The sequence below is a fragment of the Streptopelia decaocto genome, assembly GCF_964273445.1.
Source record: "Streptopelia decaocto genome assembly, chromosome: 2".
NCBI classification, from domain to species: domain Eukaryota; kingdom Metazoa; phylum Chordata; class Aves; order Columbiformes; family Columbidae; genus Streptopelia; species Streptopelia decaocto.
Genome location: NC_138655.1, coordinates 38244718 through 38267415, shown reverse-complemented (window position 1 = coordinate 38267415; position 22698 = coordinate 38244718). Strand labels below are relative to the sequence as shown.

At 36.7% G+C, this 22698-nt stretch overlaps 1 protein-coding gene across 1 annotated transcript in view; it reads left to right on the top strand.

Moving 5' to 3' along the window:
- NKAIN3 (sodium/potassium transporting ATPase interacting 3) overlaps positions 1-22698 on the top strand; it is a gene marked incomplete at both ends in the record, with an annotated part of 333249 nt that overhangs the window by 181528 nt on the left and 129023 nt on the right. The window contains one exon of the mRNA XM_082045593.1: positions 2644-2724. Within this exon, the coding sequence (XP_081901719.1) occupies positions 2644-2724 (81 nt within the window). The remainder of the gene's footprint in view (positions 1-2643; positions 2725-22698) is intronic.

Below are 22698 nucleotides of genomic sequence, written 5' to 3'. Positions count from 1 at the left end.
GTTTGCATTGTATTGCACATCCAAAGAGAAATATTAAGATGACATATGTAACCAGAATCCTGACATTTCCTAATTTTGCTTACTTACTTTTGTCTTTTAAAACTTTTCTTTTATTGTAGCCTTCCATAAGTGCCTATGATGCTATACAAGGAACAAGTCTACTACTTGCGCAACCAAAAATATGTATTTTCAAATGTGGGGAAGAACTTTGTCACTTTTAAAAATTATGTAGCACTAATTACTGAATATAAATTTATTAGCAATTTATTATTATTCATAAAGCAAATGGAGCTTGCATTTCTGTTCCTGCAGTTCAGTGAGAATGTAGGAAGAACATCTCCATACACAGGAGCTGGGTTTCAAGGTGCACACCTGCTTTCAGAGAATCATTCAAGTTGGAAAAGACCTTTAAGGTCATTGAGTCCAACTGTAAACTTAACACTGCAAAGTCCACCAGACTTTTCATCTCTGCTTCCCTTTCCCTAATCCTCATGGTATATATGGATCTGAACAGGTTCTGACTGTGTAAAACAGCGTAGCTTGGCCTGGGAAAGGACATTCAGAGAGTTTTTGCCTGGCTGGTTCAGAATTGTCATTGGTCTGCATGGGGCAGAATGAGGCCATTAACAGATTTATCTTGGCCTCGCAGATCAAGTAGGTTTCATGTTGTGATGAGAGATGTCATTCATGAAAAGGGGAAATGTGAATATTCTGAAATCTGCTTTATATGAGCAGCTGGGCTTGTATTAAGTATTCATTAATTTTGAACACTCTGCACCTGATGTTCTGAGGACATATACTGGAAAATCAGGAGCTTATGATGAGTTACTACAAAGTCAGCAAATGTGGTAAAGTGGGATATCCTCTTTTAAGTTAGTCTTATTAATAGCACAGACCTTATGCTGTTCATAGACCATGGCAGCTTTGTCTATTTTATAATAAACCTGTTTTCAGTTGCCCTTCTCTACAAACCAGAGGAAACAACCCAGAAGCATTACTCTCAGTTTGTTTATTATTGATCTACTTCTTTAAGCCATAGTGATCTCTAAACAGCCCAAGTACCTCATAAGAAATTAAATTATACAGAAATTACTATATGCATGTGGAGATAATTCAAGAGGGAAAAATTTAATCCTCTTCACCTGAACCTTTCATTATACATCACAGGGAGGGGAAGGAAGAAGGGAACATAACCCAAAACTGCCCAAGAAAGGCAAGCTGACAGCTCCTCTGTGATGGAAATGGGATCCAGTGTGCTGAGCTTTGCTTCAGTATATTGAAGCAAGACAAAAGCATATTAACCTCACCTGGTCCCAGTTAATTAGACTTGCAGAGGCACTTAGCAGCAGATCTCCACTGTGAAAGTTGTAAGTGCAGAGATGTGTTTCTCAGGAGGGTGCAGGTCCAGTGTGGCTGAGTGTGCGCTCAGCCTGTCTTACAGAAATGCTGCTGAGTTACTGGGTGTAGTTTACAGCCATATATAGGTAAACAGTGCAGCCATAAGGAAGTTGTACCAGGCAATTTTGCTGACAATTAAAATGCAAAACATGGTTTAAGGGAGACAAATTAGTCTCCCATTCATGTTGTGGGTGGAGTATGAGTTCAGACTTGCTCTAGGGTAGGACGCTGGAGAAACCAGAAGAGAGATGGATGCGTTCACCTATTAAGGGTGCACTGTAGGATCAGGTTCATGGCCACAGGGGCTGGAGAAATAGTGAGCTATTTTTAATTCAATTAAAATACCTTTACTAAAAGACTCTTAAGAGATCAGATTTACCCTTTACCTGTTTGTTTCTTTAAAAAACCCTGAATTATCAGATCAATAATTTCAGCCTGGAAAGGAGAAGGCTGAGAGGTGATCTTAACAATGCTTCTAAATATCTTGAGGGTGGGTGTCAGGAGGATGGGACCAGACTCTTTTCAGTGGTGCCCAATGATAGGATGAGGGGCAATGGACACAGAGTGAAACATAGGAGGTTCAGTCTAAGTATGAGGAGAAACTTCTTTACTTTGAGGGTGCCAGAGCACTGGAACAGGCTGCCCAGAGAGGTTGTGGAGTCTCCTTCTCTGAAGACATTCAAACCCACCTGGACACATTCCTGTGCGATCTACTCTAGGTGAACCTGCTTTAGCAGGTGGGATGGACTAGATGATCTCCAGAGGTTGCTTCCAACCCCAGCCATTCTGTGATTCTATAGTAGATCTTCTATTTTATTTGGTGGTGGTTTGTGTATTTCTTCGTAACATTTAAGTATTATTTTAATAATACTTGCTAATTTTAATTATTGTGCTATTCTGGAATCTCTGTTAACAGAGCTAAATCATGATTGCCTCAAAATCAGTGCTTAAGTCAGCATTTTAGGCTTAGTTGGTATCAGTAGGATGTGTAAAACTGTAAAAATAAATCTATTTTATTAGCATGTATTTAGAGCAGCAACAGATATTGGATTTGTAATTTCCTATGGTTCTTATGGGACTTCTGCAGGGAGAACTCCCTTTCTGAACTCTGCACTTGGCTGATCCCAGAAGAACAATGCTTATTGATATCAGGTTTTTTTATTATTGATTTGCTCAGTATAAAGTCCTTTCATCTTCACATTTTATTTTTCTGTCTTTTTTACTTTCATCCGGCTTTGTGTTTAGTACACGGTGTGGACTGCCCTGTGGGTCACCTGGAATGTTTTCATTATCTGCTTCTATTTGGAAGTAGGCGGACTTTCTAAGGTAGGTCACTTATCCTTTTTCAGGTTTTTGGGAGGGTGTTTTAACAGCAGGACTCTCAGATTTTAACAGGCTGGAACCATAGAGGAAGAGCGTAGTTGAACATAAAATTTGATCTTGGGGGTTCCCCCCCAATGAGAATGCCAGCGTCTGAGATTGTCTCTGAGAGTAAATAGTCATCAGTTTGAAGTACATAAATGCAATGAATTTGAATTACAGTTGACTTCTGAAGTACCATCTTGGGGAAAAAATAAAACTGTTATTCAGTGGAAAGTTTGAGGTCCATTTTTGATTGTTGAAAATCAGACAATGTCATTTTGGTTGAATTTTCAAGTATGGATGAAACATGTATCTGAATTTCCGAGAATATTTTGAAAGCAGCTAAAGAAAATTACTAAGAAGGTTAATGTAATAACTTGTTGAGCAGATTGGTCTCACAGTGAGAATGTTAATTCTTATAAAAATGAATAAATGGGAAAGGATGACTTTTTTCACATCTGAATAAAACTTTACATGATGCATAGTGCTCTAGGCCACTTCGTTCTTTATTCACTCCTCTGATTAAAGCAGAAATGTTTGCTGGAAGAATTGAATTGCATTCATACAAGGTAGCACTTTCATTAGCATAGGTTATATTTAGCTTTGTATCTACAGTGCGTTCCATACAACATCTGCAGGTTTTTATCCTTCTACTGGACATAGATGATATTGATCTTTGTTTACGACATTCATACTTAATGATTCCAGGCACAGTATGCCCATAGCTCAAGCAGATCCCAGTATTATTAATAGAATACATGTTCTCATTATTTCTTGTAGGCTTAGTGATATGAACTGCATCACTGTTAATTCATGTAATGCTTTTAGAGAATTTTGAACTCCACCCAGTTCAGATGGGAACATTTGTGAGGTACATGGCCTTTTGGTTTCAGCATTAAAACTCCTAGCCTTTGGCTGAAAACAAACAGAAAACTGATGGAACCAATTTAATAAGAAATAAAGTTTAATTTACTCAGTAAAAATTCCATTAAAGCTTTCAGTGATAGATTCCTTTGGTGACAAAATTTCACACTGAAAAGCTACAACAGTTTAGTTTTTCTCCAAATACGATGTAGTTCATCAGAAGTCATAGGCTTGATGAGGAAATGAATACACTTCATAGACAATCAAAATAAATTATTGTATTGCTATGTTCTGACTTAAAACTCTATTAGATGAATGAAAGACCAACACATGGAAGTGATGAATGCCTGAAGTAATTGTTCATTTTCATTATACATAGAGTTTGTATTTTTTCAATCAGTTGGGTGATAACTGGTTTTATAGTGACTATTATATTTTTATAGATAACTAGTGTTTTCATCTAAGTGTGTAAGAAGTGAAGTGAAATTTTTAGTCCAATCCCTGAGTCTGTGAAAATTTGAGTTGCCTTTCCTTTGGTTGCATTGTGTAAGGGAATAGCATTGTGTCAGGTGATTATAAACTAGCAACTATGAATTTAAATCAAGTATCTTCCAGTTTCACTAGCGTGTTTCACTTAACATATCTAAAAAAAACCACAAAACAGAGAAATAATAACACAAATACTACTCAAGAGTCAAGAAAAATCCTTTTTATTGTTATGTGCTTCAGCTGATCTCAGAATTTTGATGAAATTTTTATCTTTTGGTTTGTAATTATATTTGAAAAGTAGTTCCTCAACAAGATGACAGACACAAATTTATCTCCATTGAAGTTAACTGCTCTTGCACAGATTACATCAAAGGCACCAGTATGAGGACTGAGCTAGTAATGACAGAATCAAGAATTTCTTCAGTAAATCATGGAATTTGGGGTCTATCTAATGGTACTTCTGAAAATTATGCTAGAGATGGTGTGGTCTTAAAGAAACTGAGATCTTTTTTCACCATTTGCATACAATCCTGGGTCTTTACAAATTGATGGGTATTTGAGCTGTTGTAATTGGGACCTACATTTTATCAACATGCTAGCTTAAAAATTTCATCACTGTGTCCCATGAAAATGTTCCTGTGTTGTCAGGTGTGTTAGAAATGTGCTGTTTGCAAGGTACATTAGTGTGGTTGGCAAATCAAATGCCATCAAAGGCTTTTCAAGGATGCCTATTTTCTCAGCATTGAAATCTTGGCAGGGAATATTCACCTTTTTTCTTGCTGTTGTTCTATTTTGTCACTAAAAATGGGTTTTGTTTCTGAAATGAATGCAGCTTGATTATGATTTTTAACTTCTGTTGACATCCTATCAGGGAAAATTATGGTGCTGTTTGGCAGCTGACTGATTTCTGTTGTTTGATTTTAAGCTCTATCATGTTTATATTTATTCTGACCAGAATTAGTTAAGTGTTGCTTGGAGTCCTGTGAATTTATTAGGTCTTCAATCATGAATACTATCAGAAAATATAACTTGGTGCAATAATATATGGTAATTTTAATTCAATATCTTCACATGGAGTATGCATACAATGCGGATACACTTTCCAAATGTGCTACCAGAAGCTGCCCACAGCTGAAATTTTGCTCAGATCTTGTTCTGCAGCAGAAAGGAAGATCTCCTTTGAATATTGACTGTTCAAATTCTGCCAAGAAGTTCCACTGCAGTTAATGAAAAATAAGAATGAGAATAATAAGGGTGTGGGTAATTTTGGCCTGTTCTTGCTGTGAGAGTTTGAAACATTCCTCCTTCAATGATAATACATAATGTGTGACCTTCCTGGTAAACTGATTATTACTTTAAAAAAACAAAAAAAAAAAAGAAAAGAAGAACAGTTTGAGAAGAAGTTTAAAGCTTATGGATCTAGTACAAAAAGATCTCAAAACTTTTCTGTATGAAAACTTCTGTCACATACCCTCCCGGTGTCAAATAAAATGTATGTGACTTGATCCTTTCCATTCTTTCAGAAAAGTATGATGTTTCTTCACAAGAGTGACATGGAAAGCCTGTATAGTTTTAGCTGAAAATATATTTCATGTTTCAAAATAATTTGCCATACCCAAATGTCCACCAAAGTTTGTTTTGTAATAATCCGGTAAACCTGAGAGGAAGAAGCTGGTGGGGAAGGGGAAGCTTGGAGCAGAAGGACTGTGTATAAAGCTGTAGGCTTGTTGTCAAGGAATTCACTTTGGTCTTGATCCCTATTCCAATTACTATAATGTTATGTTATATAAAGAGGGAAAGCTTCAGAGAAGAGCTTCCTGTGAAAGCATCCCCCAATAACTACAGTATGGTAATAAGGGCAATTTCCTGGGAAAAGGATGATATGGACTCAAGTCTTCCTGGATGTGAAAGGGAAATGAACCTGGCACTCCCACAGCTCTGTGTTGTAAGTAGAAAGCTAATGAGCAAAGGTTTCCTCTTTAACTACCTTATAAAAACCAGATAAGTCAAGCTCCTTTCTCGCTTATGTTACAGGTGTACAAATAAGATTTGAATGCTTTTCAGGGCTAAAAAAAAATGTATTTGATCAGAAATAAAATAAATATAACCATAAAAATCTTCTTTTTCTTTGTGTTAACTTAGGTTTTTTTTAAATCTTTTCATTTCTGATTTTAGCAGTGCAAAAACTGCCCATATATAATATAGCATGACCTTTTAATCCTCCATTGCAGATGACAGATTGCTACATCCATAGATGAGCTCATTAGTTGTTTGGATCTCATTCTATGTCTGGAAATGAAAATGTGTTCAAATTGCCACATTTGAGAGTATAGACGATTTATACATATAAACACAAACACAAATCTCAAGGCAATAAGGGTAAAAAAAATTCTCTAAAGCACATTTCAAAATTATGTTTGTCTCTTATCTGATAGAATACCAGAAACTGTTACTTTGGAGTTTTATGTGGTGTTCCTAAGAATGGACAAAAGAAATTTTAACTTGCACAAGCCAGACCTCCAGCACCAGCAATACATTCTTTAATGTACTTTTTATTTCACAAAGGAGACCATATTTATTTAGTGTGCCATGTTAGTATTACTGTCATTTGTATCCCTCCAGTATTTCAGATCCAGTATTAAAATAGCTGTATTTATTTGTATTTGTCATTCGCTATTCCTACTGACACTCTTGACAAACCATTTTTCTGCTTTTTATTTTATTGTGAGTTAGTGACATTTGTTTGCATGTATTAATGTCTTTATTCAGTAAATGTATAGCAGCATTCCAGTACTGCATATACCTTTCCTGTTGTTTGATACATCTTACCTATGTATCTGGGCATCATTGATGAGCTCTTTGCTATGATGTTTCTGCTTATTAAGCTTAGTTTTTCTGTGGCATGCTTCTTGAGCATGAACTTTGCCTCCTTCTGGGTTACTTTAATTCTCTAGGTTGAGCTCTCTGTTGACCAATTCTTTTATTGCTTTTGGCCAAGGATTTGCATGACAGACACTCATATATTCAATAGGAAACTACTTCTACAGTAGATTGTGTTTATTATCTGGTCCTTAGTTTTATTAATAATTTGCTGAATATGTGGCAAAGAAGATTTGGTTGGCAGTCAGGAGAAGCTTTTTAATAATAAGGGCATTGAAGAGGATCTAAAGCTGTTACGAAGCCACAACACTGAAAATTTTGAAAAATGAAGTAAAGGAATATGGATATGGGGTGATCTAGGTAACTCTTCTGCCCTGCTATTTTACTCTGTAGAAATAAGGGTCTGTCAAGACAAAAATCCAAGTTAATGTCCTTAGATGGCTTAGGGTAGGAGTGTTAAAAATGAAAAAGTGAGTAAAAGTTGAAGGCTCAAAACCTCATCTTTAATCAAGTCAGAGTCTTATTAACTTTGGCAGGAGTGGCATTCCAGCTCCAGAGCTTGGGGTATCTCTGGCTTTTTTCCCCATGGGGTGTGTAGGGACACAGAAACTGGGGGATCCCAGTGGAGGCTTGGAGGTGGCTGATGGAAGCTCTTGAGTGGGTGCAGGTGGGGTTTTGGTGTTCAGCTGTGTGATACCAAGTGGGAGACGACACTGTCATTGCCGTTCACTCCTGTTACAGGTTAGGCATCTGTTACAGGTAAGACTCATGTATTTTCTGTTCTGTTGATGGATTTTTAATTGAACACAAATAATTGCCTTTCACAGCAATGCATCCTTCACTGAGGACAATGTGAGAGCGGTAATAAGAGATTTCTTTGCTGCTGGGCCCACTGCATACATTCATATCTGACTCAGCTGAGAATTTTTTCCCACACACCTCTGGTTCATATCAGTTCATATCAGTTCCTTTTGGTCAGCATCTCTCTTGGGCCTTGAGAGACTACATATCCATGGCCTCTTCATTCTCCCCACTATTATATGTCCATTTGCTTCAGCTGATGCCATCACTGCAACTAGCTGTGATATGCAGTGGATGGAGCTATAGGCATTCTGCAATTTCTAGACATTACAGATGACTGGTTTTATAGCAGTAGTTAAATATAACCTCTTTGTGTGTGCTGATAAAATTCAACTTACAGAAAGTAAACCTGATGAAAATATAGTTTGTTTTGTTTTGTTTTGTTTTGTTTTGTTTTCGAGGTTTGGACCCTCTCACCTCCTACTTCCTCAACTTTATTATTCCAAAAGGGTTTAAAGAATTGTTGTTTTAAAACTAATGCTCTAGAATCTTCTCTGACGTGAAAAATGGAGGAAAGCTAATTTAATGCTATTTAAGTAAAAAAATAATAAAATTAAACTAATATAAAGGCAGAGAGAAATGGAGCCAGTATAAGTTTTAATGCTTGTGTTATATAAATTTTTTTCCATTGGCCTTCATTTTTTCTTTGAACCAGCTCTCAGAAGTAATAGGTTTGGGTTTTTTTCAAACAAACAAAGAAAAAAATACCTCAAGTTGCCTCATTTTTGTTATTCTTGTGGCCCTTCGTAGAGTAGAGGTTCCACCGAAATGTGTTTGCTAAAATATGACCTTCTAATATGACCTTACTTACGCAAGTTGCTCCTCCCACCCTGCTGCTCTCTCACTATAAAGAGAAATAATCTCCAGCTTCAATTGTGTTTAACACTTTTCCATAATATTCTGTTGAAACAGCAACCTTTTGAATTTTTAATTACTCTGGCAATAAACCTGGAATCCAACTTACTGTGAAGTTATGCAGTGTAATATTGAAGAGAAACAACGTTTCAGTGCTTCAAAATAATAGTTATGGCCTTTGCTGGTGTGAGGTACCGTTAACTGTATATTCAGTGTGTTGGTGGTGTGCCTTTCCATGGTACCTGCAAACAGCGTTTTTTAACGTTCTGTTAGGTTTACATCAGTATTTGCAGGAGCAGAAACTGCATGTGGTAGCTTCTCTTTAGAATTCAAGTATTGTTTCCATGGAAAGTTAGAAAACAATTAGCCGTGAACTGTGAATTCATAATGGTGAAGCTGTGGAAAAATGCATTATCTTTTTATTTGCAATTTACATTTCTTAGCCAAAAAAGGGAATAACTACACATTTGTGCTTGTAATTGGAAAATAAAACTAAAGGAATGCTACCTGCAGAGTGCTTAAGAAGATGCTGTGATACATACTCTCTTATAAAAACAAAGGAAAAATGGCAAATTGGAGAGCAGGAATTAACAGTATTAACTGTTATTAACAGTATTAATCTGTTAGTATTCTAATATTCAAATCTGTATACATTCCTCCTAAATGTTCAACAATGAATGAGCCTCAAAAGCTTCTGGTTTAGCTGAAGAAACTTGGTGATTGTTTTTTGATGTTCCCGATTTCATGTAACCAAAGTAATTTTTTAGTTCAATCTGTTCACTCTACTATGTAAAGCTGTAGCATCATGTAAGTTTTAATGAAATATATACTTACTCTTGGAAGGAGAATTAACATGCAGCTAGCTTGGTGGCACAATTTGAGCATAAGGTCATTCTGGAAAAAAAATTATGTGGAACAAATGGGACACAAATAAATGCCACTGAAACTACAGAATGTGTCATTCTGATGTTAATTAGTTTGTTTAGGTGATATGATCACATTGCTGAACAACTTAATCAGGAGTACATTCCAGATGGTGCAAAAACTGAATTTCATATCCTTTCAGGTGATATTTACAGTGGTTCATAATATTATATGCTATTGTCACCATTAAAATCAGTTTTTCAAACAGATTTGATGTCCTTTTATAACTCTTAGCCAAATTCTAAGGTTGACATTTAGAGTGTAGGCCACAATCATTTTCATTGGTTTAAAAAATGAGATGGTATATCTGTGGCTTTTTTTTTTCTTAATAAACCATTGAATAATAAGACAAATATTAAATAAATTCTTTGTGATTCTGAAAAGTATGTTTTAGAACCATGAAGAACCTCTCACATGATATGGTAGTTCAGTTGTGATTAATCAGCTTTTTAAATACATATATTTAGTATTTGTATATGTTTTTTCCTGGTCAGATATATTCAATGCTTACTTCTCGTGAAAGGATTTAAACACTGAAAATCATGTTTCAGGCTACAATTACTCATTAGATCAAGAGTTTGGATTTTAGTATCCCAACTCTCCAGTACATGCTGTGACTTTTGTACTATTAAGAGTCTTTTTGCCACTTAGTTTTTCACTGTTCTTCCCCCCCTACAGTTCACCCATGGGAGGCTGGTGAATGGGTGTTGCTGTGTAGCTGCCACAGAAAAGGGTCAGGGCACAAGGGTGGAGAAATTGAATTGATTAGCTTGTTTGTGGAATGAGGAAGGGAAACTTCTCCAAGTCACGGTCTTGTTGTAAGCAAGTATGGCAAATCCATCTGCAGATAAGGGTAAACCTAGCTTCAATTGCTCAGGGTATTATTTTATCTATTTATTGACAATTTGATCTATTTTGTATTGATTGTTGTGCTTTTATTTTAGAAAAAGGGAGGAGTATTGATGAGATTTTGATTTTTTTTTTTTTTTTCTTTCTCAATGTGATGTCCATCTGGCAAAAATACAATGGAAGATATTTTGATTATTTCTTGAATCGTATTCTTGTTTGTACATTGGATCAACCATATATGCTGCCTGTCCAGCAACTTCTACCTGCTGACATGGCTGACTGCTGTGCACAGATTTGGATCCTTATATGAATCAGTGCTAGTGCAGGCTCTATTTACTGCCTGCTAAGGTCAAATCTATATATATATTTTTTTTTTTTTGCTAAAAATTTCCATATGCCCTCTTTCTGTTGCTATGTATCCTTTGGAATTTTGGTTCCTACACTGGACAAGGAAAGAATTCTTCCTATTTAAGGGAAAGCTTGTCATCTCACCTGTCTTCTAGTAAATATTTACATTCAATTGATGTCCAGTTTTAAAAGAGTTTAACTGTTTTGAATGGATTTTTGCACCGACTTAAGTTTTTGTAGTGGTGGTAGTGGTGTGCTTTTGTTTTCTCCCTGTCGTCCCCCCTCCCCCGCCATGTTAAGAAAATGCTTGCTTGGAAGAATAATGCAATTTTATATACATTTTTTGTAATATTTTACATGCAAGACAGTCCTAGACCTTGATGAAACTAAAGAGGATTTATTGTTATTGACAGCAGAATCTGAAAAAGTTCTTCCTGGAAATTACGATACTGAATTGCATCAGAGTTATGCCAAGTGCTTCTTGTGGGATTTGATAATAGTGCGACTTCAGGCTATTATGTAGATAGACTTGTTAACATGAGCCTATCTTTGACCTGGAGAAGAAATACAAGGAAGCGACTGCTCATCATCTCTAGATGTCATCCAGGTGACTGCACTTGCATCCTTTGGGACTTATGATCCCTGCTTAATGTAGGGGAAAGGTAAAGGAAGATTCCAGTTCGTTTTACTTTTCATAGATCTGTATTTGACAGCCAAGGTAATTTTACTATTAATGTCTACATAGAGCCTGTGTATCCAGTCAGAGATTTCCTGGTTCTTTAGGTTTTTCTAGTATCTCAGCATTCAATGTGCACGGCCTTAAAATTTCTGAATTATCATCTGCCTTAAATGATTTTGCTCCAGGAGTCTGGTGCAGGCATTTTTGCCCTTTTAAGTCTGGTGGTCCTACCAGAACCTGACTTTCATCAGATTTTTCAAAAGAGCATCTAGAATAAAAATGTGGCATTCAGCTCCTATTAAATGCTTATTTCTTGGTGCACAAGAAGGGGGCTATGAGGTAGTATCTCTGCCTTACTCCTGCTATTCATTTCTTCAGAAAACAAACAAACAAAAAATCTAGTTGGTTCAATAGCATACCTTGGATAAACCTCAAATGTATTCCTAACGTGTCTGGTTTGCCCATCTTTTCTTCTGTAGAATGCTTAAGGTTTATGTTGGGTCAATCTGTCTTAATTAGAAGGCAGCTTTGGATCCTTTAAGTCATAGGAAGTGGTCTCCTAATAGTTGTGGTTTGAATCATGGAGCAAGTTTGGTTTCTGGTAATTATTTAACCTTTGTAAGGTGAATGGGTTTTGAGAACTCCTATTCAATGCACAAGGGAATAGGAGGGATTGTTCCTTGTCTACATTATTATACTCTCTGATTTAGAATCACTTTCCTGGTGTTTCTTTTCCTTTTTCAGCTGTCCTTCAGGGAAATTCTTTGCTCATATTGATGATGTGACTGAGTTTATTATTCATGAGTATCAGCACTCTTTTGAGCAGACTTCTTCAGTTTGGATTAATAGGGAAAGAGTGAGAGAATCCTGTTGGGGATTTGGCTGCCCTCCTGCCCTTTGCTTTGCTGGGAGGTTTATTGTCAGAGTGGCTTTACTATACCAGGAATAATGCAGGGTCTTATTGACCTCGTCAGTCAAATGGGGAAGGCAGAAATGTTGGAAGAACAATGGCAACAGTGCCTGCCCAAGACTGTCTTCCAAGGGCAAATGCTGTTTATGAATCATTTCACTGTGTTATAACAGCATTGCATTCTGTATGCTTAGATTCTCTTTCCACTTATATCTTTAGATGTTGTCTTGGAGGACCTTTTCCAGTGCAGAGGGAGAATATATATCTGTTTAGAACTGCTGCTCTGTGTTACTGTTATGGATCTTACTTCTGTGTGCCTAGAAGCTGCACTTTTTTTCTTCTCTGGTTTGATCTGGGAGTTTTGGCTGAAGATTTTCTTTGTTTATCTCAAAGTTGTTTGAAGGTTTAGATACTTTTTACGCCGAGAGTTTCAACTCTCTCAGCTGCCTGCTGAAGCCACTCTCTTGTTTTTCTGCAAGGGGAATAGGTGCTATTCCTAAAACCCAGTTTACTTCTTTGCAGCAAATATAACACAGTTGATTATGTTTATTTTCTGTGAATTATGAATGATATTTTTATGTTTCAGATTTGTTTTCTCTCAGTTCAATAGTTTTCCTTGGTTTGATCAGAAGCAACAAAAGTACTGACCAACTTTGTCATGGCCAGTGTTGCCAGGGCAGACAATTTTCCTTGTAAGCCATCTCACCTTAACTAAATCAATGTTTCTGTCTATTTACCTGTAACTGAGGCATTCACAAGTGTTTCTTATTTTTCTGCTTCAAAGGTGGGTTACTGGATAAAAGGCCACATTCAGGGAGGGAGGAAAAAAATAACATACATGACCAGCTGTGAAGAAAATGTGACTTCTGTTAGATCTTTATCTCAAATATACTTGTACATTGTTTAACTTCAGAGTTGTTCATGCTGGTTTGAGACTATTCTGATATCCTTCATATGTTTCTACCCTGAGTTGCAACTATGGTTTTCTTCAAGGTATCTTCTGCCCTTATGTGTTATTTTTCACATGAACTAGCTATTTTTAGTGTTAAATGTTGTAGGCATGTAGACATTGTGTGTACCTATCAAACATTAGCACAGGCAGCAAAAATATTTTGGGAAAGCCAGTGATATACATTTCTTAATAATCACTTTTTAGTTTATATTGTTGATATTTTTATCTATTTTAGGTTTCCTTTATATATATTTCACTATTATGAATTAATTGACTACCTGATGAATAGTTAAAAACATAGTTTATATTCTGGTTTTAAAAATGCAATTTCCTATTAAAAACTTAAATCATCTTTTGGTATCATTTTCCTTAAAAACTTCTCACTTCATTCTGATACAATATGCTAATATTTGTGAAAATATCTACATCTTAAAATGTGCTTGGAACACAAATTTCTCTAGTTTTAATACATAAAATAGCCAAACGGTTTAAGCAGGTTGTTAGAGAGTTTTGAAATGTTCCTATATGTTAGCAATGCTATCAATGTCCTAGGATTTCTTCATTCCTAAATGTCTAAGAAAGATCACTTTTTACATCTGTAACAAGAAAGCTTGCTTAAACATTCCAGGATCATATTAACTTTTATCCAAACAATTTATTCTCTAGGATACAGTTTCCAATTCTGTTACATGACTTGTATTTCCTGCTTCCAGGCTATATCACTGTGCTTGTGCCTATAATTTAACGGATTTCGTTTCACTGATCCCAGCTTACCAAGGAGTCCAGATGGCCCTGAACAGCTGCCTGCCTTTTCATTATTTACTCTCCTCCCTTTCTTTGTGTCATCTGCAAATACATCCACTACAAGCAGTGATTTTATATTTACTTCTAGATCACTGATGAAAACGTTGAATAACACCAGACCTTACATCAATCCCAAAGGAGTCCTGCTAGAAACATTCTTATTCAGCAATTATTTTCCATTGATAACTATGTTAATTAGCCAGTTTTAAATCTGTTTAATTTTCAGTCCATTAACAATGCACTGTCATTCTAATTTTTTCAAAAAGAATATTTCGTGAATGCCTTATAGAGGTCTATTATTTTCTTGCAGCTGCTTCTATCAACTCGACTTTTAATGTCTTGAAATAATGAAATCAAATTTGTTAACAGGTTCTAATGTCTTATGAAATCTTAGCCACAGTATCAATTATACTGCTTCTGCTAGTTCCCAAGCATCTGGTTTTTAATCATCTTTCCCTCAGTTTCTTTGGGACTGATGCTGGACTAACTGTCCTTGAATGATTGCATGCACCTATTTTCAACCTTATATAAGCATTAACATTCTCCAGTTTCACGACGTTTACAAGATTTATTGAAAAATAACTTCTTTGTGTCCATGGATCTCAATGCTTTTTAGCAGTTGCACATTATCCAGGCCTAAAGACTGAATATAATTTATTAATTGATAGATAATTTACTGACAGTTTAAAAAGTGCTTCTTCCTCTCTCATTCTGCTCTTTACTAAATAGAAAACAGAAACATTTATTAAAGATGTCTGCCTTTTCAGCCTCTTTAACAAGTTAACAGTCTTCATTTATTAGTAGGTCTAGATCATCTCTATAATTTCTTTTGTTCCTAATAAGCTTGATGAACACTTTCTTACTGCCTTTAACCTTGCTAGTGTGGATTCTACCTGACTTATTTTTCTTCCTCATTTCATCTTCTCCACTATTTATCCTCTAATTTATATTGACTGAAATTTCTTCTCCATTTTTATACTGGTTTCTTGAGGAACAGGCAGATACAATCAGTGTACATGTGTGTTTGTTTGCCTGGCACTGAAAACTTTTGTACTCGTTGACTGCAGAAATTTTCACAAAAGACAAATGTTTCATTATTGAATTCTTGTGTATGTGTGCCATTACAAATGAGGAAAAATAGGAGGCTGGAAGAGGGGACAGAAGATGCTGTCTGGTGCCTCCACAGAGAGAAAAGTTGCTGCAACTACTCATTAGAAACTTTTTAATTGCTCTCCTCAGTTTACAGTAAATCAGAAGAAAGATGGAGAAGGGAAAGATACCCTTTTGTATTCCTTCCCAGTTTCTCTATTTCACCCAAAGCACTCTAGCTCTGGACCTGGAGAGTACTCCTTAACTAATTAATGCCTGAAACTCCATGTGCCAGTCACCTAAAGCTTCTGCAGCCCTTCTCCACAACTTGCTCAGTAGTGTGGACTTGAACTTCTCTGATTCCCTCAGGGCAGTATGGTAAAAATGTATTTTCCTTTTCTGAGAAGTCTTCCCTCTGTTCTTAGTAAGCACAACCTCTACATCTGCTTCAGAAAGGTGATGAGAACAGCATGCACCCAAAGGGCTGCTATAACCTAAAGCACAGGGGTAGTGTGTGCCAATTACAGTGATTATTGTCCTATAACATTGTGTGTTCACACTACTTAGATTTCTGAATGGTTCTCTTCTGCAGCTTCAGTTCAGCAAGACACATGATTACCTTAAAATGCATGAGTAGTCTCATTAAACTCAATGAAATTATTTACATGCTTACTATGCATCTAAGTGGTTTGCAGAATCAGCATTAAAATAAGAAGCAATCCATAGACCTCTCCACTTCTCATATATTATAGCTGGGGAAAGGGAGAAGGTTCTAATATTAAAAGAGCTAAAAAAACCTGTAAGTATTCATCAGGTACAAAAAACTTGTCTTTTGTGATAAAGTTGAAATGCCAAGGTTGATAAATTTAATTTATTAAACAAATGTTTTTGTATGGGTCTATCTGTATTATTCTATGTTTTAATGTTATGCACATTACAATATTTTCTAATAGTATCTCTTAACAGCATTTTCAAGTCATCTAGGTTGCATTTACTTGTATTGATCTTGTATATGTTACTGTGTCACCTCTTTTGTTGTGCTTGTACTTTGTAAATTCTTTCAATACATGAGCTGCAAGAAATTGAAAGAATCGGAGTCAGAAAAAGTCAGGAAAGGATATGTAGATGTATGTAATTCTTGCTTTTTTTTTTTTTAAGCAATCATCTGCTTTTGCTTACTATTCCAGTGCATCTCTGAAATATTCAGTGTTTTTAAAAATTTAAAGATATAATCCTTATAAAGAAGAATTTAAAAAATGCTGAGAATTGAAGCCATTCTTAGAATGCAAAAATAATTCTGAGCCAAAGAAAGCTTTGGGTTTGTGTGAAAAAAACTGCACTATATTTTGCTTTTTGTGATCTGCGGCTCACCCAGCAAAGAATAAATAATTACAACCTGTTCTGCTACATCACATCACCATGACTGTGAGGAGTGTAATAAATAATGTTTCTGACATAGTTTGTCTTTTAATTTAGTACTTGCATTTTGAGTCCCTTTATTAGCATGGGAATCTAAATGTGTTCCTGTATTTAAGTGTTTTGCCAATAGTAAAAGAAGTTGGTACATCAAATAAGTATGATTAAATAGTTCATGGTGCTGTATTCTGTCTTTCTAACAGAATTATCACTCCCTTTTACTAGTAATTCCACTTGCTGTAGTAGATTACTTTGCCAGTCCACTGAGTGGCTGTTTAATTCATGTGGTACTGTAAATGAGCTTATGAACTACACTAAAATAAACAGAAGGTATTATATAATAACTACACATTGTACTGAAAATAAAATATAACATTTCAATGCCTGCAGATTTTTCTGCTGCTCACATATAGGCTGATCATAAATACCATTTCTAGGAGGAAAAAAAAAGGATTTGATTTTGTGAGATGTTAATATTTTAAAGTTCTTGGATTTCTGCTGAGATAATATAAATTGACATAGCTACAGGAAAAAGCTTGAAACCCTGATCGTACAGTTTACATGAAAGTTTGACCTTGTTGACTCAGATATTTCTTTAAAAAAAAAAAAAGACACATGTGCAAAATCACCTTAAAGGAGAAATAGGGGTTTGCTTCCTTTTCTGAGGAGGAAGAAAACCTGAGGGCAGGGATGTAAAGCTAACTGGACACTGACAATGCATTTTTAGGGATGCAGCCATTGGTTTCCTATAGGTCTCTCGTGGGCTGGGTTGGAGCTTCTCCTTTGAAGGCTCTGCCTTGGTGGCAATGCTGGGAAGGAAACTGTCTCTCTGAGTCTTGCTGATTCTCCAGAGGGAGGGCAGGCCATCACCTCTGTACTCACAACTTCCCCTACACTGCCTTTCCGTAAATACACCGTAACTCTTCCCATTTGTGGAGGAAGGATGCTGCAATCTTACCTCATTCATCTACTAGGGTAGAAAAAATGTCCTTTCCGTAAAGCACTGCTCACCAACTCATGCTGTTGCTTCTCACCCTGAGCTGTGTAGCCTTCCTCTATGGATTTCTTTTGTCTCTTACTTTCCAGACAGCCATCACATAAATATTTGAGACATGAAAGACAACCCTGACTTCACTGTGCTTTTAAAAAGGACATGGGTGCTGTAGTGTATTGGATCACCAGAATGGTATGTCTTCTGTTGCAGATACCAGTAGCCCTGAGGTACCTGAAGTACTGTACAAAGACAGCCTAAATCATTGTTTATATTTTTGTTGTATTTGAAAAAATTGGCCACTTACGCTTAATGAGTGAGTCCTAAAAAATGTTATAGATCTTTGGTATTGGGATGGACTTTCAGTCTTACATTTGAGAAGTAAAATGTCAAGTATAAGATTTATATTTATCTAGTCAAAAGACAGACTACAGGTTCCTGAAATCAATGACTCTCAAAATTGCCCAAACATTGAATGATATGCATGAATAATTTAAGACTGTTTTGTTAAATGTTCAAAACTCAAGTTATCCTTGCAGTGACGCTCATTGCAAATCGCCAGCGATTTACTGTTTCTGAAAACCACAGGCAGCAATTTACAGACAAGATTAGACCCGTTACTATACACATGTGACATTTTCTTGATTTAAACTGTCATTCTGAAAAGCTGTTAACTGACAGCCGGAGTCTGGAATGAGGTTATAAAGTTTACTGAAGGACTCCTTACCACTGAGCTGGAGCTATATTTCTGCTTGGGTAGAGAAGAGCATGTAGACCTCCTACTGCAACTGAAGTATGTATGCATGCAAATTAGTGCTTTCAAGGGAAATTATACATGATCTTTTTAGACATTCATGTACTGTAGTGGTGTATGGTGCTGTGCTGACATTTTACATCTCATAAACACAGTAATATATTTCCGAAATATCTTCTTTCTTCTGAGGTGTGTCAGAAATTCTGAGTGTAAGCGCTACAGATGGCTGGCGGTATAGCAATAGACATCAACTTCATCATTTTGACTGCTCTCTGTAACTGATGTTTATCAAAGTAGTTTCTGAAGATGATCTGTTGGTTTCCAGAATATCACATTGAGCCAGGGGGGGCTGATTTTTTCTTTTTTTCTATTTTTCTTTTAATTATCAGCTAAACTGGAAGTCTTCCTACCAACTCAGTTTTCATTATATTTCAATGGTATGTAGACATGCAATACTTGACTTAAGGAATGTATTTCATAACTGTCTTATCTACCTTCTCTTTGACATCATGGGAGCAGTTTCAATAAAAGTTACAACTTCTTTGTCTCTCTCTAGTGACCTTCAGAAATGAGCATGCACTCAGACATGCACTAACTTAGATACCCTGGTGTTCTCCAGAACTTATTTTTTACATGAAATGACTCCTGCTCAAGTTCTCTGTCTTTTGAATAGTTGGAAAGTACTTTCTGGTAGTCATTCATTCAAAACCTGTCCAGTATTGCAGACTATTGGTCTGGGTAGATCACAGGCATACAGAAGTCATTGCCATAATTTACCCAGGAACTGCCAAAGTAGTAAAAGGGAACTTTAAATTCTTTCACTAAAAGCCCCTCTTGTAAAGTATGCTCTACAGGTAGGATAAATATTTCCAAAATTTTTCACTGAATGTTTCAAGCTAAAAATTCCTTATTTGTTACAAGGAAATCCAGTGTTTCTTATCAGGGATATAACATCCCCAGATTTTTCATTAAAACCTTTTTTTGAATAAAAACTTAAGAAGACTCTGCTTTCAATAACTTTCTGAGGAGGCAGAAAGCCAGACAGCCTAAAATTACATTGATCTGGAATATTGTGGACATGATGTCCAAGTGAGTAGGAACAGAAGTTAACACTATTGACAGGAAACTCTTTCCTTCGCCATTACCCTGTTGATACACTGCACACTTCTCCCCTAGCCGGTGGGCTTGAGGAGGAATGTCTCATAGTGCTGCTCACTGGGAAAACTGCTTGACCACTATGATTCAAAGACAGCAAACCATTACATTAGAAAGTGATGATAAACACTGGAGAACATTTAAAAAGACAACTGTGAGGAGGTGCACTTGAAAGTTCAATATTTTCAGAAGAATCTCTTGGGAAGAGGCTGAGATGGTATCATATATAAAAAAAAGACAAAGGAAAAGATGGAGACCACTGGCATCTGAATTATGTGTAATAATGCATTGGAAGAGAATACGCAGAGACAACCCAGTTCAGCTCTACAAGCCAGGGATACCTGGTGAGTACTTGTGATACAGGCAGGTGGTAACAAGAGGTGATGGAAATGTGTGGCAAACCTTACAGAAATTAGAGTAAGAAAAGAATGGACCTGTTCATAAACCAGACAAGCTACAGTTGTCATGGGCAGGTGACAGTTTTGTCTTCAGGGAGCTAGGTATCACAGTATCACAGTATGTTTGGGATTGGAAGGGACCTCAAAAGATCATCTAGTCCAATCCCCCTGCTGGAGCAGGAACACCTAGGTGAGGTCGCACAGGAACATGTCCAGGCGGGTTTTGAATGTCTCCAGAGAAGGAGACTCCACAACTTCCCTGGGCAGCCTGTTCCAGTGCTCTGTCACCCTCACTGAGAAGAAGTTTCTTCTCAAATTTAAGTGGAACCTCTTGTGTTCCAGCTTGATCCCATTACCCCTTGTCCTATCATTGTTTGCCACTGAGAAGAGTCTGGCTCCATCCTCATGGCACTCACCCTTTATATATTTATAAACATTAATAAGGTCCCCCCTTAGTCTCCTCTTCTCCAAACTAAAGAGACCCAGCTCCCTCAGCCTTTCTTCATAAGGGAGGTGCTCCACTCCCTTAATCATCTTCGTTGCCCTACGCTGGACCCTCTCCAGCAGTTCCCTGTCCTTCTTGAACTGAGGGGCCCAGAACTGGACACAATATTCCAGATGTGGTCTCACCAGGGCAGAGTAGAGGGGAAGGAGGACCTCTCTTGATCTACTAACCACCCATCAGACCCATCAGACATTGCCACTCCTGTTACTGCATCCAAACTGGTGAAAGGCTTCAGCCAGTATGCATCTCAGGTAACACATCTTAAGCTGCTGACACTGGAGTTCAGTTTATTTATATGGAATGAGTGGATATTGTTGCTGTATTATAACAATTAATTCAGTGTTTTGTATGCAGCCTGTTGCTATTAGTACCCATGTGTATTAGTAGTCACAGATGGGTTAGGTGCTAGCCTGAGATTGTTGTGTCTTCTTCAGTCATGCCTGGTGGAGTTGCCTTTGCAAAATTCTGCTTTCAGGAAGTATTTGGTAAGGCTGGGGGGGATGGGCAGGCAAAAGCAGCAAGCATTGAGGAAGAAATCAATTATCTTTCCTCTTAGGCTTGAACAGTTTCCTAGGAAGAACACACTAAACCAAAAAGTTTGTAACAGAGACACTAGTAGATGTGATAATTCGTTACAAGTAGGTCCTTCAGAATATTCATTAAAAAATAGAGAGGGAAAAATAGAATGAAGTTAATTATCCTTCGGTAAATAAATATCTGGCTGCAGAGAGGACCTGGATTATTCATCGTACTGGACTAGAAAGGGCATTGGAAGAAATGTCAGTTAGCATCGGGGGATCTAATTGTCCCCAGATGATATTTTAGTCACTTTCCCACTAGCAAAAAGTCCCTAATCTCTGATTTATTGAAAAGACAAAACCTTACAGCAAAATGTTTTGCTGTGACATTTTACTTATGTATCTTTGATTTATTATTCAGTCCCTGTGCCCAAAATGTATACATGCATATGCACAGAAAGGCTCCTTTTCCAACTTGCTTTATTAAAAGCTCCCTTTTTAGTCTCTGTGAGGTGGGTGTACTGTCCATGTAGTTCTCTTTCCTTTGGTGGAACATTATTCAAGCCTGTGTGCATGGGACCTTGTGGCAGTGTGAAGTGGTAGAGGCCATGACACTAATGGTAACAAGCGGTGCTGCTGCTGTGAGATCTCCTGCCTCACACAGAAATATATGAATTCACTTTTCTGGGTGCTAATACAAGTTATGCAGACCCCCAGGGAATTCAGCAATGCTGCTTTGTAGTTAAGCAAGGCAAGAATAAACTCTGCCTAAAGATGTCTTAGAATATTTTTTTTTCTTTTGTTTCGAATCAGCCTGCCCCAAATTAGTATCTGCTTTCATCTTTGGTTTATCTGAATGCCAACCCTCACCCAGTTTTTCTCAAAAAATGGAAGCTATGATGGTTCTTTAGTAAATTACTGGTTTTCTTTCCCCTTTCAACTTCCATGGACATGGACAAGAACAGAAAGTGCTAGAACTTCATTGCAGGAATTAAAAAGAAAAGCAGTCAGGGAATACAGATTAGTATTAGTCCATTAGTCTGGTATTACCTGAGTTATTTCATAAGTCAGATCAATATTGCACAAGCTAGTTCTAAGTGGCCTGTGGAATCTTTCTTCCTCTTTTGATTTTTCAGAAGTGTGAAAGGTGGCTTTAAGCCAGATCTAAAGCGTGGAAGATATGTGCTGCCTGTTATTCACAAGGTCATAAGATCTGACCTGATAACAGAAGCATTACTTTGAATTATGTGGAAGAAACACAATTCCTTCGCTTATATTATATTCTTTAAAAGAAACAAACAGCAATCTTCTTGTATGAGAAGTGATTGAACGCAAATTTGTAGCTCTTTTGAACTGTTATAAACAAGCTCTATTTCCAGTGATTAATCTGCCAAAGTAGTTTTTGTAAACACATTTTAGAAATACTATTATATATTTTGTGCTAATGTGTGAACTCATTTACTTTGTCTCTCTCTGATATTCTACAAATACCAGTACCTCCAAATAATCATGCATGGGCTGTTTGCTGTTGATCTCCCTCTGATCTTCTGCTATGATTTATGTTGTTCTTGGCCACCTGTCATCTAAGAAAGAAAAGGTCTTTAAATAGATACTTGTAAGTACCAAATAACCCTACAAAAGAACAATAAGCAAGAAACAGTCTTACATTGCTGCCATACATATTGTCTCAAGTATAA